At 39.7% G+C, this 19,787-nt stretch overlaps 1 protein-coding gene across 1 annotated transcript in view; it reads right to left on the bottom strand.

Moving 5' to 3' along the window:
- The window catches only part of dmbt1 (deleted in malignant brain tumors 1), a 279,374-nt gene that overhangs the window by 253,873 nt on the left and 5,714 nt on the right, over nucleotides 1–19,787 (bottom strand). The window contains exons 2-10 of the mRNA XM_062976978.1: nucleotides 19,698–19,730; nucleotides 17,759–18,211; nucleotides 16,430–16,450; nucleotides 10,323–10,706; nucleotides 7,713–7,733; nucleotides 5,272–5,580; nucleotides 2,512–2,532; nucleotides 1,721–1,744; nucleotides 901–1,051 (exon numbers count right to left, since the gene is read on the bottom strand). Of these exons, the coding sequence (XP_062833048.1) occupies nucleotides 901–1,051; nucleotides 1,721–1,744; nucleotides 2,512–2,532; nucleotides 5,272–5,580; nucleotides 7,713–7,733; nucleotides 10,323–10,706; nucleotides 16,430–16,450; nucleotides 17,759–18,211; nucleotides 19,698–19,730 (1,417 nt within the window). The remainder of the gene's footprint in view (nucleotides 1–900; nucleotides 1,052–1,720; nucleotides 1,745–2,511; nucleotides 2,533–5,271; nucleotides 5,581–7,712; nucleotides 7,734–10,322; nucleotides 10,707–16,429; nucleotides 16,451–17,758; nucleotides 18,212–19,697; nucleotides 19,731–19,787) is intronic.

Raw genomic sequence — 19,787 nt, 5'->3', positions numbered from 1 at the left:
GTAACCTCAAAGCAGTGAAGATAGCTGTTTGGGATGTAAAGCAGTGGTTCCCAATCTTTTTTTGACCAGGGACCACTTGACCAGGGACCACTCTCCAACATTAGTACCAAAAGGGTACTAATCAGTAGTTTCGATTTGGTTATTTGGGGTGCTGGTTCAGAAGATTGCACTGGATTGCACTGGATAGACACATCAGCTCTAGTTTCTGATACAGAACATATGTCATCCAGTAGTTGCCACCTACTCACTGCCGGAAAACCATATTTAATAATCTAGAGCTGATGTAGTCTATCCAATGCAATTTTCTGAATCAGTACCCCAAATAACCCCAGGAACATGCCTAAAAATGAAGACACCAAGGTACCTCTTTTTCCATGGAATGGCTCCGTTCAGAGGGACGGAGGAGGAGGAGAGGCAGCAGTCAGGAGGCTTGTTGTCATGCATATCATGGATAATCAGCCTCTCCCCTCCTGACATCCCTCAGGACTATAAGAGGGTTTTGTGAGACCAGTCACTCTTGTTGCAATGGTGTAGTGATGGTGAGGCCGCGGACCATATTTTAGTTCTTGGGGACCACTTGTAGTCCACGGACCACAGGTTACGAACCACTGATATAAAGGCAAGTAAAAAGAAAAAGAAAAAAGAAAAATGCTTCCTGCCAATTGCTCTGCCCCTCTAGTAAGACCTAAAATTATGCCGTAATGGGAAATAGAACAATATAATGGCATAATATATTCTCTAAGATTGTTAGCACCTTTTGTGTGCCTAAAATGTGAAACCACTTTTCTCTTGTTGGTAGGGGCTTTTTGTGTATTGTTCAAGAAATAGGAAATACAACACATTTTTGTTTTTTCATTTAAAAGAGCTGACATTTTAAAGTATTTTTTGCTTACTACTTACTGAATGCTTGAAAATGTGAGGTTGATGCGGTAATTGTTCCAAGTTCTAATTGTCCATGTACAATTTAGGTTGTTTGGATAATATCCAGGATAGAAGGGAGAACTGAAGTACCCTGATGGAATTGGAAGTTCACCACCACAAGAGTAATTTCCTGTAAAGTAAAAGATTAAGAAAGACACAGTGGTTTCAACTGGCAGTTCTATGAAGAGAAATCATTAATATACCTTCAGCAAAGCCATCTGTAAATGGCTTTTTAAACCATTACTGCTGCAGAACTCAAACAATGGCCACATTTACACTGCCATATAATGCAATTTCAGAATGCAGTTTAGCTGCATTGAACTGGATTATACCAGACCACACTGCCATATAATGCAGTTCAATGCAGATAAACTGCATTATATGACAGTGTAGATGGGGCCAATAAATGGCACCCAGATGACTCAACTATGTCCTAAGAAAATATGTAAACTAATGGCTATAATTTGAGTGTGCTTTCCTCAGACACATTAGGGAGAATGGAATTAGGATGAAAGATTTTCCTTCCTCAATATTATGTCTATTCAAACTCTCATACACATACACACAGATGCTTCTGGCCAGCAATATAGGTCGAATATGTAGAGAAGGAAAACACTGATGGAATGATACTAAAGAAAATTGCAGCTAAATGGGAAAGCATAACCTTGACTTACATTCAATTTGAAATTCATATCATACATCTTCAATATTATTTGTGAAAATATGATCCATCTATTTTTTTAAAGTTAAGCTTATAATTCATTCAAATTCATATCTATTAAAAACATGTCCCAGTTACCTGCAGGTGTTGAACGAGAAGGCTCTGAAAATACAACACAAAATATATGTTAAAATATGATTATTTCCAACAGATATATGTTTAAATGTATGTGCATATATATAATGCACCATATGTTAAAAAGAAGGAAAGAGACAGGAGTAGAAAGTAGAAAGTAGTAGATATCCTCACCTACAATTTCCAAGTTCATATCAGAGGGAAGCTTTCACCTGGGGATTCAGAACTATAGTTCCCTCTGATATGAACTATAGTTCTTAAGGAGAAAAGAAAACCCTGCTTGTTCTTAGGTCATGTTGTCATGTATCAAAGCAAGTCACAGAGGAGAATAATTTGTTTCTTTGGGATGAAAATGGATGAAAGCCTGTTCTGAATTGGGCCACATAAACTAAAATATTACTGTCACTATATTTGATTTAATTAGGTTAATTTAAAGGTTTTCCCCTGACATTAAGTCCAGTCGTTTCCCACTCTGGGAGTTGGTGCTCATCTCCATTTCTAAACTAAAGAGCCGGTGTTGTCCGTAGACACCTCCAAGGTCATGTGGCCGGCATGACTGCATGGAGCGCCGTTACCTTCCCACCAGAGCTATTGATCTACTCACATTTTGCATGTTTTCGAACTGTTAGGTTGGCAGAAGCTGGGGCTAACAGCAGGTGCTCATTCCGCTCCCCGGACTTGAACCTGTGACCTTTTGGTCCGCAAGTTCAGCAGCTCAGCGCTTTAACACACTGTGCCACCGGAGGCCCCATTGACTGAATTAACTGTGTCAATTTCATTAAATGGGAACTTACCTCTGGTTGTAGAAAGTGCACCTGAAAAATGAAAAAATGAAATCCATTTGTACTTCTCTGAACACTTTAATGGTTTGATTTGAAATATCTATTTTGCCAGAATTCATTGCCAAATTATGCAATCCAGTATCTGTTGGATGTCCACACAGTTTCTATGTTGGGATAAACAGCACACTTGTGACTAAGTGTATGAAGGTCACACAATTGCAAAAAGAAAAGTGCACACCTATATTTTGCTTAGAAAGATAATCCTTCTTTGTAAGCAAATATAAGTGCACCCAAGGGCAGATCTACATTGACCTCTTATCCCTGAGGTCATAACAAATAATGCATTGCCCTTGGATGGTTTATATCTACTTCCTCCTCCCCAGCTGTTTCAGAGTTGGGAGTGAGTCCTGGCTGCCCAGTGCCACTGAATCTGATTCGGCACCACAGGATGACCACCCTTACCATTCTCTGCCCTTCTTGTGATGGTGCCCAGCAGGAACAATATGGGTCCTTTTCATCGGTCATTACAACCCCAAGGATTTCGGAGTGATACTTACAATACTAATTTCATAGACTCCTAGAAAGAATTTCAACTCCAGCATGGTTTTTCATGGGTGGAGAGAAACACATTGCTCAGGTGTGCGGGAGTTCCCTCTGCCCTGCCAACCTTACTGCCCCTTCCCATCCTCCACATTGTGGTGGTCTCCAGTCAGAACATGGGTACTACTCATTAGATGTAATATCTGCCATGGAAATGGAGCAAAGAAGGACGGGAGTAGGAATGTGGAGGAGAGGAATTACCCCCTTCTTTTCTCCTCCTGTCCCCCGTTGCCATATTACCATGGGTGATGTCACTGTAGACAATGGGACCACCACAACATAGAGGATGAATTGATGTGTTAACCGCCATCCCATGTTCCCAGGTCACCCAAGCCCAAGGAAGATGGGATGGCAGTGAGAACAGTTGCAGATGGTTATATAGCAGTATCAGCCCAAATGTTCAGATGATCCCAAAGTCAGGGGATAGTCTTGATGTTGTACCAGAATTCGAACTGTCCCCCAATTTTAATTAACATGGGACAAGGCTGCATGAAGGTGGCCTTGCCCTGCATTGTCCTAAATCAACTCTGTGCAGCATTTAGATGCCACAGAGCTGATCTGGCAACCATCTGACCTAAGTGGTCAGTGTAGATGTGCCCATAGCCATGGTTGGATGGTAATGTCTGTGGAAGCTGAGTTGAAAAGGAAGGCACCTATTATTGAGGTTTTCATAATGTTAATCTTTCTTTTTAGTGTATCATAGAATCATAGAATAGTAGAGTTGGAAGAGACCTCATGGGCCATCCAGTCCAACCCCCTGCCAAGAAGCAGGAAATTGCATTCAAAGCACCCCTGACAGATGGCCATCCAGCCTCTGCTTAAAAGCTTCCAAAGAACGAGCCTCCACCACAGTCCGGGGAAGAGAGTTCCACTGCTGAACAGCTCTCACAGTGAGGAAGTTCTTCCTGATGTTCAGGTGGAATCTCCTTTCCTGTAGTTTGAAGCCATTGTTCCGCGTCATAGTCTCCAGGGCAGCAGAAAACAATCTTGCTCCCTCCTCCCTATGACTTCCCCTCACATATTTATACATAGCTATCATGTCTCCTCTCAGCCTTCTCTTCTGCAGGCTAAACATGCCTAGGTCTTTAAGCCGCTCCTCAAAGGTTTGTTCTCCAGACCCTTGATCATTTTAGTCACCCTCCTCTGGACACATTCCAGCTTGTCAACATCTCCCTTCAATTGCAGTGCCCAGAACTGGACACAATATTCAAGGTATGGTCTGACCAAGGCGGAATAGAGGGGGAGCATGACTTCCCTGGATCTAGACACTATACCCCTATTGATGCAGGCCAAAATCCCATTGGCTTTTTAGCAGCCGCATCACATTGTTGGCTCATGTTTAACTTGTTGTCCACAAGGACTCCAAGATCTTTTTAGTGTACATTTTAGCAAAAAGATGGAAATTGCTGTCCATTGTAAGCAGAAATGCCTTGTTGCCAATGGGCACTGATTGGAGAAGCACATCTTTTTTCCAACTTTACTAAGCTGTCCTGTAGCAATGAAAGCACTGCAGAAAACAATAAAACCAAATTATGGAATAACACTTCTAAAGGAATAGGGAAGCGTTTCCTCCTTTATATTTTCTTCATAATTATGATTACTCTGACTCTTTTTGCCCTCATTAGCATGATCATAAAATCTATATCTTTGCCTTTGTATTGATATACAATGTTCCCTCACTTATCGCGGAGGTTACGTTCCAGAACCACACGCAATAAGTGAAAATCTGCAAAGTAGGGACACTATATTTATTTTAATATTTATACATTATACATTATAGTTATACATTATTTTAAGTCTTTATCAACCAATCGTGTGTTGATAAATCTCCTCCTTCTCCTCCCATTGCCGCTTGGGCTTCTTTTCTCTCGCTTCTCTTTCCTCCCTTCCTTGGGCTGTAAATTGTAACTTTTTAGATTTTATAATATTTTTTTAGAGTTTATTGAAAAGTGAACCACAAAGTAGTGAGGGAACACTGTATATAATTTCACTAAGATCATGAGGATGATGTTTGGTAAATTGAAGATAATTTTTCAGCATATTCATAGGTTGAGTGTTGGTATAAGAGTTCTAATAAAAGGGCAGAGTGCATCCTGTCATACCAAAGTAATCAAATATTTCAATATAAAATAAAGAAGTGTAAAAGATACATATGACAAAATTGGGAAATACCTGAACAGATGACACTTGCATCTTCATTGTGGCCACAGTTATGAACTCCCCAACCATTGTTACGGCATTGCCATAGGTAAGCTTCACTCCCACTACATCTAACGTCATCCAGGACGATGAGACCAGAGCCTTGCCCAAAATATGCTGACCCTGGAGCACTGAGAGCATATCCACATCCAAGTTGTCTGCATACAACATCTGCATCATTTAAGTCCCATGAATCATCACAAACTGTCCCCCAGACTGAATTACTATAATTGATTTCTACACGACCCTCACATCCATGGGATCCATTCACCAATTGAAGACCTTTGGGAAAAGTAATATCAAAAACATATTGTTTATTCAAGTCAATAAAGTAGAATCTTAAAAATGATAAATTACCAATTTTAAGGGAATATTTAAGAGAATCTTATAATATAAAGGAAGGGTGAACAAACCTAGACACCTTAAAAATGACATGGATGCTTAAGGTATATTGTGCATGAACATCTGGAGTTCCTCTTAAAATATATTAATGGGATCTGGTTCTCTAATGGGATCTGATTATTTAGAAATGCAATCAACAGTTAATTAAATATTACTGATGAACAAATATCTCTCCTTGTTCCTCTAACAATTGTTGATCTTAACAATATAAATAATGGTACACTTCTGTCAAAATATGCTTATTGCACCGATACAGTATTAAGAGGATTATCAGAAGTTTCAATGATGACGAGACTGTAATGTTACATTTTAATTCCAGATTAGATTTTCTCATATAATAATAATAATAATAATAATAATAATAATAATAATAATAATAATAATAATAATAAATAATTTTATTCTTATATCCCGCCCCATCTCCCCGGAGGGACTCGGGGCGGCTTACTGTGTTCCATAGGGATTACACTGAACCAAACTAGTAAAGGATTTGTAAGCTCATTTTAAAAAGGTAACTGCTTCTTAATCCTCTTCCGTAATGTAATGTTTCAACTTTATAAGAGTTTTGGGGTTGGGATGCAAAAGGATTTAACTTTGCATTGCTCTCCGTCTATGGTCATCTATTGTTTTTAAAAACTTTTGGATTACCAAACATTCCATTTCAAATGTGTGGAATAAGTGTGTCCAAACATCTAATAATGTTCACATTGTTTAAAAAATGAGGAAAAGAGAATGCAATAGTTAGAAACCAAAAATGACAGGTTGAGCATCCCTTATCTGGAATTACAAATATCCACTAAAATCCAAAATTATCCACAGGAGGTGACTGAGAGAATAAAACCTTTTATTTCTAGTGTTTCAAAGTATGCAAACTGTGTTTCATGCAGAAAATTAATTTTAAATATTGCATGAAATTAACTTCAGCATATGCATACAACATAACTGAAATTCCTATTTAGATCTAGGTTGCTTCTCCAAGACAGCTCATTGTGTGTGCGCATGTGAGTGTAAAGATATAGTATTTCCAAATCTGAGAAATCTAAAACATTCTAGTCCCAAGCATTCTGGTTAAGAGATACATTCAACCTGTATATCCTTACTTTCCTGGCTTTGCAACCACAAGAGGGCACTTCAAGTTTGTCTTACAAAATCATAGAAGAGGAGACCTTCATAAGATGCTATCACAGCAAATTCTCTTTTCTATTTTAAGTGGGAAGGAAAACAAGTTCAAACCTTCCCTCTTGGCATTATTTTTCCCATCAATAAATGCTATAGTCTTTTTGTCAGAATAGAATTGATGAAAATGCTTCTTGATTCACCATCATCCCAGGTGCGGTACAATCAGCCTCTGGGTTATGAACAAGATAGTTTCTGTAGGTTTGTTCTTGAGTTGAATTTGTATGTTAGTTGGAACACATACATTTTAAAGTGCAACTCCAGCCAATTTTTATTTTTATTTACCTTTGGATCGCATAGGGACAGGTTATTACCCTTATGATGTTTGTTTGGCTTCTTTTTAATTTTTTTGGTCTCTGTTCAGAAGATTTCACCTTACTTTCTGTCCCTGTGATAACTGGAATTTGAAAAAAATGTCTTGGGGAAACAAGTATTGGTGATAAAGCTTCCGTGGAGACACCGTTGTCCCATGGTAACTCTTTCAAGAGTAAATTTACTTCTTAGAAGTAGATTTCCTCTCACTTCCTGTTGTCTCAGGAAAGAGGCAGTAGTAGAAAGTTTTCTAAAGATATCATCACCTACAATTTCCAAGTTTATATCAGAAGAAAGCTGTCATCTGGGGATTCAGAACTATAGTTCTGAAGGAGAGAGGAAAATCCAGCTTATTTTTAGGTCATCCTGCCATGTATCATAGCAAGTCACAGAAAAGAATAATTTGTTTCTCTGGGATGAAAATAGCCAAAAGCCTGTTCTGAAATGGGCCCCATAGCTTAAAATATTACTGTCATTATAGTTGATTGAATACACTGTGTTAATTTAATTAAATGGGATCTTACCTCTGCTTGTAGGAAGTGCATCTGAAAATGTAAAAAAAAGAAATCTATTTGTACTTCCCAGAACACTTTAATAGTTTGATTTGAAACATCTATATGGCCAGGATTCACTGCTAAATTATGCTATAAAGTATCTGTTGAGTGTCCACACAGTTTCTATGTTGAGATAAGCAGCACACGTGTGACTAAGTGTATGAAGGTCACAGAACTCTAAAAAAAGAGCGCATCTATATTTTGCTTAAAAAGATAATCCTTCTATTTTTCATGTTTAAGAAGAAAGGCAAATCTACATTGACCTCTTATCCTAGAGGTCGTAACAAATACTGCATTGTCCTTGGATGGTTTATATCTACTTCCTCCTCCCCAACTGTTTCAGAATTGGGAGTGAGTCCTGGCTGCCCAGTGCCACCGAATCTGGTTTGGCACCACAGGAATACCATCCTTACCATTCCCTGCCCTTCTTGTGATGGTGGCTAGCAGGAACAATACAGGTCCTTCTGGTCAATCATTACAACCCTAAGGTTTATTACATCAGAGAAACAGAGTGATCTTTAACACATTAATTTCATTCATACTTGGAAAGAACTTCATCTCCAGCAGGGATGGATTTTCTTTAAGATAGAAACCCCATCTGTGCTGCACCATTACGACTGGAATGCTCTGTAACATCATTCTGTTCTCATTTATCATGGGTGGAGAGTAAGACATTGCAGAGGTGGGCGGGAGTCCCCTCTGCCTTGCCAACCTTACCGTCCCTTCCCATCCTCCACATTGTGGTGGTCTCCACTCATAACACAGGTACTACCCATTGGCAGTAACATCTGTGGCAAAGAAGAAGAGAGAGAAGGAATGTCGAGTAGAGGAATTACCCCCTTCTCTCCTCCTACCATCCCCAATTGCCATATTACCCTGGGTAAGGTCACTGTAGGCAATGGGACCACTACAACATGAAGGATGGGTGGGGATGTTAACCACCATCCCATGTCCCCAAGTCACCCAAGTCTGAGAAAGATGGGATGGCAGTGAGAACAGTCACAGATTTTTCTATTGCAGTATCAGCCCTAATATTCAGATGAGCCCAAAGTCAGAAGATAGTCTAAATGTCGTGCCAGAATTCAGACTATCCCCAACTTTAATTAACATGGGGCAAGGCTGCGTGAAGATGGCCTTGCCCTACATTGCCATAAGTCAGCTCTGTGTGGCGTTTGGATGGCAAAGAGCTGGTCTGGGAACCATATGACCTAAGTTGGGTTTTTTTTCGTGTCAGGAGCAACTTGAGTCATTTCTGGAGTGAGAGAATTGGCCTGGATGTTTTTGATGTTTTTACCATCCTTGTGGGAGGCTTCTCTCATGTCCCCGCATGGAGCTGGAGCTGAAAGAGGAAGCTCATCCGCACTCTCCCCGGGTGGGATTCGAACCTGGCAGCTTTCAGGTCAGCAACCCAACCTTCAAGTCACTTAGTCCACTACGCCATCTGGGGGCTCCATGACCTAAGTGGTCAGTATAGATGTGCCTATAGCCATGGGTGGATGGGAATATTTATGGAAGCAGAACTGAGTTGAAAAGGAAGATGCCCCTTCATGAGGTTCTCATAAGCTTAGTCTTCTTTTAGTGTACATTTTAGCAAAATCATAGAAATTGTTGTCCATTGTAAGCATAAATGCCTTGTTGCCAATGGGCACTGATTGGAGAAACCCATCTTTTTTCCAACTTTACTAAGTTGTCCTGTAGCAATGAAAGCACTGAAGAAAACAATAATACCAAATTATTGAATAGCACTTGTAAGGGAATAGGGAAGTTTTCCTCTCTCATACACTTTAAACATAAATATGATTACTCTGGCTCTTTCTGCCCTCATTAGCCTGGTCATAAAATCTGTATGGATATATATATATATATATATATATATATATATATATATATATCCATACAGATTTTATGATCAGGCGCATATATATATATATATATATATATATATATATATATATATATATATACACACACACACACACACACACACACTAGCTTTGCCCGGCCACGCGTTGCTGTGGCTTATGGGAATCCTTTGTTGGCCAGGTGGAATAGCAGTGAATAGCCTTGCAGTCTCAAAGCCTGGCCGTTTTCTGTAGTAGCTGGAGCTTTTTGTTGTATGAACATAGAGGCATGGATGAGGGGTTGTGCTGCCAAGTTTAGTGTTTCTGGGATGTGTAGTTTTGTTGTTTTGTCCTAGGCAGAAATTTCATTTTTATATATATATATATATATATATATATATATATATATATATATATAAAATCACCTTCCCCACATGATCCCTCAGTCACTGGGACCTAAACTTTTACTGAATATTTTCATGATGGGGAGGCATAGTAATAGAAATCTGAGTGGGCAGGCCTTTTCTTTTTTAATTATGATCTCTACCCATGTTTTCTTTCTCTCCTTCCTTTCCATGTCTGAGCCTAATTAAAGTGAGCGAAACATATTTTCACCAAGATGATAAGGCTTATGTTGGGTAAACTGAAGATAATTTTTCAGCACATTCATAGGTTGAATCTTGGTATAAGAGTTCTAATAAAAGGGGAGAGTGAGGAGATGTTGAACATGCATCCTGTCATATCAGAGTGATCAAGTATTTCAATATGAATATAAAGAAGTTTAAAAGATACATATGACAAAACAGGGAAATACCTGAACAGATGACACCTGCATCTTCATTGTGGCCACAGTTATGAACTCCCCAACCATTGTTATGGCATTGCCATATGTAAGCTTCACTCCCACTACATCTAACTTCATCCAGGACGATGGGACCAGAGCCTTGCCCAAAATATGCTGACACTGGAGCACCGACAGCATATCCACATCCAAGTTGTTTGCATACAACATCTGCATCATTTAAGTCCCACGAGTCATCACAAACTGTCCCCGAGACTGAATTACTATAATTGATTTCTACACGGCCCTCACATCCATGAGATCCATTCACCAATCGAAGACCTTGGGGAAAGGTAATACCAAAAACATATTATTTATTCAAGTCAATAAAGTAGAATCTTAAAAGTGATAAATTACCAGTTTCAAGGCAATCTTTAAGGGAATCTTATAATATAAAGGAAGGGTGGAAAAACTTGGACACCTGAAAAATGACATGGATGCTTAAGGTACATTGGGCACGAACATATGGAGTTACTCATAAAATATATTAATGTGATCTGGTTCTCTCATGTTCCATCTGATGGTTTAGAAATGCTATCTACAGTTAATTAAACATTACTGATGAATAAATATCTTTCTTTGCTCCTCTAACAATAGTTGATCTTAATTTAAATAATCACACACTGCTGTCGAGATATGCTTATTGCACTGATATAGTATTTAAAGGGTTATCAAAAGTTTCAGTGATTATGAGACTGTAATGTTACAGCTTCATTCCACATTAGATTTACTCATATTCATTGTGTTCCATAGGGATTACACTGAAGCAAACTAGCAAAGCATTTGTAACCTCACTAAAATGTCACTTTCTCTAATTCCTCTTCCAGAATATAATCTTCCAACTTTATCAGAATTTCGGGGTTGGGATGTAAAAGGATTTGACCTTTTGTTTTAAAAGCTTTTGGATTATCAAACAATCCATTTCAAATGTGTGGAATAAGTGTGTCCAAACATCTAATAATGTTCACATTAAAAACAAATGAGGAATAGAAGATGCAATACAGTAGTCTCTTACTTATCCAACATAAATGGGCCTGCAAAATGTTGGATAAGCAGATATGTTGGATAATAAGGAATGCCGCTCAGTAAAAATGAAGGAATTACTGAGCGGCATTCCATGGACGCCGATATTAAAAAACAAGGGAGTTAAGGATGGATGGGAGTTTTTCAAAAGTGAAATACTCAAGGCGCAAATGCAAACAGTGCCAACAAAGAAGAAAAATAAGACAAGTGCAAAGAAGCCAGAATGGATGTCCAAAGAACTTCTAACTGAGCTAAAGCTCAAAAGTGACATGCACAAGAAGTGGAAAAGAGGAGAAATCACCAAAGAAGAATTCAAACGTATAGCCAACACCTGTAGGGAAAAGGTTCGCAAGGCTAAAGCGCAAAATGAGCTCAGGCTTGCCAGGGACATAAAAAACAACAAAAAAGGCTTTTTTTGCTTACGTTGGTAGAAAAAGGAAGAAAAAGGAGGTGATAGGGCCATTGCAAGGAGAAGATGGGGTGATGGCGACAGGGGACAGGGAAAAGGCAGAACTACTTAATGCCTTCTTTGCCTCGGTCTTCTCAGAAAAAGAAAGCCATCTTCAACCTCAGCAACACGGAATGGACGAAGGATTGGGGGAAATCCAACCCCAAATAGGGAAACAAGTTGTCCAGGAACACTTGGGCTCTCTAAACGAATTCAAGTCCCCAGGGCCAGATCAGCTACACCCAAGAGTACTGAAGGAACTAGCGGAAGTTATTTCAGAACCACTGGCAATTATCTTCGAGAGTTCTTGGAGAACGGGAGAAGTCCCAGCAGATTGGAGGAGGGCGAATGTGGTCCCTATCTTCAAGAAGGGAAAAAAGAACGACCCAAACAATTACCGTCCGGTCAGCCTCACATCAATACCAGGCAAAATTCTGGAAAAGATCATTAAGGAAGTGGTCTGCGAACACTTAGAAACAAATGCGGTCATTGCTAATAGTCAACACGGATTTACCAAAAACAAGTCATGCCAGACTAATCTGATCTCTTTTTTCGATAGAGTTACGAGTTGGGTCGATACAGGGAATGCTGTGGATGTAGCATACCTGGATTTCAGTAAGGCCTTCGACAAAGTCCCCCACGACCTTCTGGCAAACAAACTAGTAAAATGTGGGCTAGACAAAACTACGGTTAGGTGGATCTGTAATTGGCTAAGCGAACGAACCCAAAGGGTGCTCACCAATGCGTCGTCTTCATCATGGAAAGAAGTGACAAGTGGACTGCCACAGGGCTCCGTCCTGGGCCCAGTTCTGTTCAACATCTTTATTAACGACTTAGACGAAGGGTTAGAAGGCACGATCATCAAGTTTGCAGACGACACAAAACTGGGAGGGATAGCTAACAGTCCAGAAGACAGGAGCAGAATTCAAAACAATCTTGACAGACTAGAGAGATGGGCCAAAACTAACAAAATGAAGTTCAACAGGGACAAATGCAAGATACTTCACTTCGGCAGAAAAAATGGAAATCAAAGATACAGAATGGGGGACGCCTGGCTTGACAGCAGTGTGTGCGAAAAAGACCTTGGAGTCCTCGTGGACAACAAGTTAAACATGAGCCAACAATGTGATGCGGCTGCTAAAAAAGCCAATGGGATTCTGGCCTGCATCAATAGGGGAATAGCGTCTAGATCCAGGGAAGTTATGCTCCCCCTCTATTCTGCCTTGGTCAGACCACACCTGGAATACTGTGTCCAATTTTGGGCACCACAGTTGAAGGGAGATGTTGACAAGCTGGAAAGCGTCCAGAGGAGGGCGACTAAAATGATTAAGGGTCTAGAGAACAAGCCCTATGAGGAGCGGCTTAAAGAGCTGGGCATGTTTAGCCTGCAGAAGAGAAGGCTGAGAGGAGACATGATAGCCATGTACAAATACATGAAGGGAAGTCATAGGGAGGAGGGAGCAAGCTTGTTTTCTGCTGCCCTGCAGACTAGGACACGGAACAATGGCTTCAAACTACAGGAAAGGAGATTCCACTTGAACATCAGGAAGAACTTCCTCACTGTGAGGGCTGTTCGACAGTGGAACTCTCTCCCCGGGGCCGTGGTGGAGGCTCCTTCCTTGGAGGCTTTTAAGCAGAGGCTGGATGGCCATCTGTCGGGGGTGCTTTGAATGCGATTTCCTGCTTCTTAGCAGGGGGTTGGACTAGATGGCCCATGTGGTCTCTTCCAACTCTACTATTCTATGATTCTATGATTCTATGATTAAGGAAAAGCCTATTAAACATCAAATTAGGTTATGATTTTACAAATTATGCACCAAAACATCATGTTATACAACAAATTTGACAGAAAAAGTAGTTCAATATGAAATAATGCTATGTAGTAATTACTGTATTTACGAATTTAGCACCAAAATATCACAATTTCTTGAAAACATCGACTACAAAAATGCGTTGAATAATCCAGAATGTTGGATAAGTGAGACTCTACTGTAGTTAGAAACCAAAAATGACAGGTTGAGCATCCCTTAGCTGGAATTCCAAATACCCTCCAAAATACAATATTATCCACAGGGGCGACTGAGAAAATAGCACCTTTTATTTCTGGTATTTCAAGGTATATAAACTTTGATTCACGCACAAAATTATTTTAAAATATTCTATGAAAGTAACTTCAGGATATGCATACAACATAATTGAAATTCATGTTTAGATTTAAGTCACTTCTCCGAGATAGCTCATGTATGTAATCTAATTTAATCTAATCTAAATCTAAATCTAAATCTAAATCTAAATCTAATCTAATCTATCTAATCTAAATCTAAATCTAAATCCATAATAAAAGTGAAAACCTGTATGTGGCACGGGTGTCCGCTCACACAGACAGCCTCTGGCCTCCACAAACAGGCTATAGTTCCCAGTGCCGACAAGCAAGCAAGTCACTCCTTTGCACTGACATTGCGGTTACAGCGAGTGCCATGAACATGCAGCCCAACCCCTGCCAATGTCCTCCCCAAACACTACGGCCCACCACCCAACGAATGCTTTCATTTGGGGACCATTTCATCCTACATTTTGCATTTTCCTCCACTACAGGCAGGCACCCCATGGTTCTCCATTGCTGTGGAATCTGCATGACCTCGCCTACTACCCTTTCAAATCTCTCTGCATAACAAACAGACCAGAACTGAGCTGCAACCAAACTTACTGGAGGAGTTTGGGGGATTGATGCCACATGGTGGAAGTTGTAGTTCACCCCGCATCAAGTCAGAGCACTGTGACTCCTACTGGGGAATTTAGAGGAGCTGTAGTTCACCTACACACAGAATGCTATGAACCCAAACAATGATGGGTCTGGACCAAACTTGCCATGCATACCTGATATGCCCAGATTTGAATAGTGGTGGGTTTTAAGGGGAATTGGCCTGGACATTTGGGAGTAGTAGGTACTGGGATTTATAGTTCACCTGCAATGAATAAGCATTCCAAACCTCTCCGATGATGGACCAGGACCAAACTTGGCACACAGAGCTCCCATAACCAACAGAATATATTGGACAGGTTTGGAGAAAAGGGAGTTATAGTTCGCCTACATCCAGAGAAACAGTGACCCCCACCAGCAATGGACTGGAACCACATGACCAACTGAACATACTGCAGGTGTTTGTGGGAATGGGCCTTGATTTTGGGAGTTGTAGTTCACCTGCATCCAAAGACCACTAAACCCAGCCAATGACGGATCTGGACCAAACTTCGCACATAGACTGAACATTCCCTGCTGTGGATACTGACAGATGTTTTGCGGCAATTGCCCCAGGACTCTAGGAGTTGTAGTCGTTCACCCCCATCCATAGAGCACTGCAGCCAGGCGATGACCAGCCAATGTCAAATCTGGACCACACTTGGTACACAGGCCCAAAATGGCCAACCTTTCATACTGCCAGGGTTTGGGGAGGATTGACCCACGATTCTGGGAATTGTAGTTCACCCACTCCAAACAGAATACATAACATTGAAAGACAAATAATACCATTCTCAAATTACCCGGGCACCGCCAGGTCCCCAAGCTAGTATATAAATAAAAGTGTCCTAAAATCTGTGAAACCCAAAATTCAAATCACTTCTGGTCCCAAGCATTTTGGTTAAGGTATACATTCAACCTGTATATCTTTACTTTCCTGGCTTTGCAACCACAAGAGGGCATTCCAAGTTTGTCTTACAAGATTATGACCTTCATATCATGCTATCATAGCAAATGTCTCTTTTCTATTTTTACATGGGAAGGAAAGCAAGTTCAAATCTTCCCTCCTGGCATTATTTTCCCATCAATAAATGCTATAGTCTTTCTATCAGAATAGAATTGATGAAATTGCTTCTTGATTCTCCATCATTCCAGGTGCAGTACAAGCAGCCTCTGGGTTATGAATAAGATAGTTTCTGTAGGTTTGTTCTTGAGTTGAATTTGTATGTTAGTTGGAACAGGTACATTTTAAAGTACAACTGCAGCCAATTATGATTTTTTAAACCTTTGGATTAATACCCCTGTGGTGTTTGTTTTGTATCTTCTTAAATTTTTTGGAGCCTGTTCAGAAGATTTCACATTGCTTTCTGTCTTGTGGAAACTAGGATTGGTTATAAAGCTTCAGTGGAGAAATCTTTGCCCCATAATAACTCTTTCAGGAGTGAATTTCCTTCCTAGGGGTAGATTTCCTCTCACTTCCTGTTGTCTCAGGAAAGAGACAGTAGTAGAAAGTTTTCTAAAGATATCATCACCTACAATTTCCAAGTTAATATCAGAGGGAAGCTCTCCTCTAGGGCTTCAGAACTATAGTTCTGAAAGAGAGAGGAAAATCCTGCTTGTTTTTAGGTCATGCTTCTATGTATCATAGCAAGTCACAGAGAGGAAAAAAGTATGTTTCTTTGGGATGAAAATGTTCAAAACTCCGTTCTGAAATGGGCCACATAATCTAAAATATTACGGTCATTATAGTTGAAGGAATAAATAAATGTGTCAAATCATTAAATGGGATCTTACCTCTGGTTGAAGAAAGTGCATCTGAAAAATTAAAAAAAGAAATCCATTAGTACTTCCCTGAACACATTTGAAATGTCTAAATCCCTTCCCCAATTGTTATATTACCCTGGGTAATGTCACTGCAGGCACTGGAACCACCACAACATAGAGAATGAATGGGGATGTTGAGCGACATCCATGTCCCCAGGTCACCCAAACCCAAAAAAAATTGGGATGGCAGTGAAAACAGTTGCAGATTATTCCATTGCAATATCAGCCCAAATGTTCAGACGAGCCCAAAGTCAAGGATTAGTCTAAATATTGTGCTAGAATTTGGACTATCCCCCAACATTAATTAACATGGGGCAAGTCTGCATGAAGGTGGCCTTGTCCTGCATTGCCCTAAATCAGCTCTGTGCAGCGTTTGGATGCAAGCAGATAGGCCTTATTGTCAATGGGCACTGATCGAAGAAGCCCATCTTTTTTCCAAATTTACTAAGCTGTGCTGTAGCAATGAAAGCACTTCAGAACGCAATAAAATCGAATATTGAATAGTACTTCAAAGAGAATAAGGAAGTGTTCCCGCCTCATACATTTTCAGCATGATGATGATTACTCTGGCTCATTTTGTCATCATAAGCATGGTCATAAGATCTGTATAGAGATAAACAGTAGAGTCTCGCTTGTCCAACATTCGCTTATCCAATGTTCTGTATTATCCAATACTGTCTGCCTTGTAGTAGCCAGTGTTTTTGTAGCAAATATTTTCAATACATTGCAATGTTTTGGTGCTAAATTTGTAAATACAGTAATTACTACATAACGTTACCGTGTATTGAACTGCTTTTTCTGCTGATTTGTTATAAAACATGGTGCTTAATTTGTAAAATCATAATGTAATTTAACATTTAATAGGCCTTTCCTTAATCCCTTCTTATTATCCAACATTTTCTCTTATCCAACGTTCTGCTGGCCTGTTTATGTTGGATAAGCGAAACTCTACTGTGTGTGTGTGTGTGTGTGTGTGTGTGTGTGTGTGTGTATGTGTGTGTGTGTATATATATATATATATATATATATATATATATATATATATATAGTGAGGGTATCACCTTCCCCACATGATCCCTCAATCACTGGGACCTAAACCTTTACTGAATATTTTCATGATGGGGATGTACAGTCATAGATATCTAAGTGGGCAGGACATTCCTTTTTTAATTATGATTCCCACCCATGTTTTCTTTGTCACCTTCCATGTCTGAGCCTAATTAAAGTGAGAGTTGCATAATTTCACCAAGATCCTAAGGATGACATTGGGTAAATTGAAGATAAATTTTCACCACATTCATAGATTGAGAGTTGGTATACGTTTTAATAAAAGGGGAAAGTGAAGATATGTCAAACGTGCATCCTGCCATATCAAAGTGATCAAATATTTCAATATGAAAATAAAGTAGTGTAAAAGATACATATGGCAACACTGGGAAATACCTGAACAGATGACACTTGCATCTTCATTGTGGCCACAGTTATGAACTCCCCAACCATTGTTAGGGCATTGCCATAGGTAGGTTTCATCCCCATTACATTTAACTTCATCCAGGACGATGGGACCAGAGCCTTGCCCAAAATGTGCTAACCCTGGAGCACTGAGAGCATATCCACAACCAAGTTGTTTGCATACAACATCTGCATCTTTTACGTCCCATGAATCATCACAAACTGTCCCCCAGACTGAATCGCTATTCTTGATTTCTACACGGCCCTCACATCCATGAGATCCATTCACCAAACGAAGACCTTGGGGAAAAGCAATACCAAAAACATATTGTTTATTCAAGGAATAAGGAAGAATCTTAAAAGTGATTAATTACCAATTTCAAGGGAATCTTTAAGGGAATCTTATAATATAAAGGAAGGGTGGACAAACCTAGCCACCTTAAAAATGACATGGATGCTTAGGGTACATTGGGCACAAACATGTGGAGTTACTCTTAAAATATATTAATGGGATCTGGTTCTCTCATGTTCCATCTGATGGTTTAGAAATGCAGTCTACAGTTAATTAAACAGTACTGATGAACAAATATCTTTCCTTGCTCCTCTAACAATAGATAAATAATGTTACACTGCTCTCCAGATATGCTTATTACACTGATACATTATTGAGGGTTATCAGAAGTTTAGAAGATTTCACCTTGCTTTCTGTCCCTGTGATAATTGGATTTTGAAAAAAATGTCTTGTGGAAACAAGGATTAGTGATAAAGCTTCCGTGGAGACACCTTTTCCCCATGATAACTCTTTCCAGGGTGAATTTCCTTCCTAGGGGTAGATTTCCCCTCACTTCCCATTGTTTCACATTTGTTTGTAACTAAGAGTCATTTTTAAGTCAGATGTTAGTAACTCGGGGACTGTAGTTTGATATCTACATTATATGGCAGGCAATACAGATGAATCCCTGATTGCTATTTGATACATTATATTTTAATTGCCATGGTTTATTGCTACTGAATCATGGGAGCCATAGTTTTATGTGGCCTTTAGCCTTCTCTGTCAAAGAGAACTAGTCACTTACTACAAATCCCATGATTGCATAGCATTGAGCCATGGCAGTTAATGGTGCCAAACTGCAGTAATTCTACTGTGTAAAGGTAAAGGTAAAAGTTTTTCCCTGATATTAAGTCCAGTCGTGTCTGACTCTGGGGGTTGGTGCTCATCTCCATGTCTAAGCTGAAGAGCCGGTGTTGTCCATAGACACCTCCAAGGTCATTTGGCTGGCATGACTGCATGGAGCACCTTTACCTTCCTGCCGGAACGGTACCTATTGATCTACTCACATTTGCATGTTTTCGAACTGCTAGGTTGGCTGGGACTAACAGCGGGAGCTCACCCCGCTCCCTGAATTCGAACCGTCAACCTTTCTGTCAGCAAGTTCAGCAGCTCAGCGGTTTAACCCGCTGCACCACCAGGGTCCACATTCTACAGTGTAGATGCCTCCTATTTCTTTGCCCTAAATCAAATCATCAAAGTATTATAGAAATGTAAAGATTAAAAACCCAAGGAAGAAAATATGTGATATCAAGTTAGCAGACATCTATGGTACTTAAAGCTGTGGAAACATCTGAAAAATGAATTTGTCCATGTGAAATTAGATTTATTGTTTTTCCAATCATTCATTAATTTTAAATATCCAGCCCTGAAACATGTTTTCGTTCTCAAAAGTACACTAAAGTGGCACTAAACAACCACCCCATACTCCCACCTACATAAATATATTCAATTTACCTGAAGGTGGAGGAGTAGCAGGAACACTTATATCTGCAAAGACAACATAAATAGAAAATGAAGACATACTTGTTTAAGGTAGGTGAATAT

The sequence above is a fragment of the Anolis carolinensis genome, chromosome 3 (genome assembly GCF_035594765.1).
Source record: "Anolis carolinensis isolate JA03-04 chromosome 3, rAnoCar3.1.pri, whole genome shotgun sequence".
In the NCBI taxonomy this organism is placed as follows: domain Eukaryota; kingdom Metazoa; phylum Chordata; class Lepidosauria; order Squamata; family Dactyloidae; genus Anolis; species Anolis carolinensis.
This window is presented reverse-complemented; position numbering and strand designations above follow the sequence as displayed.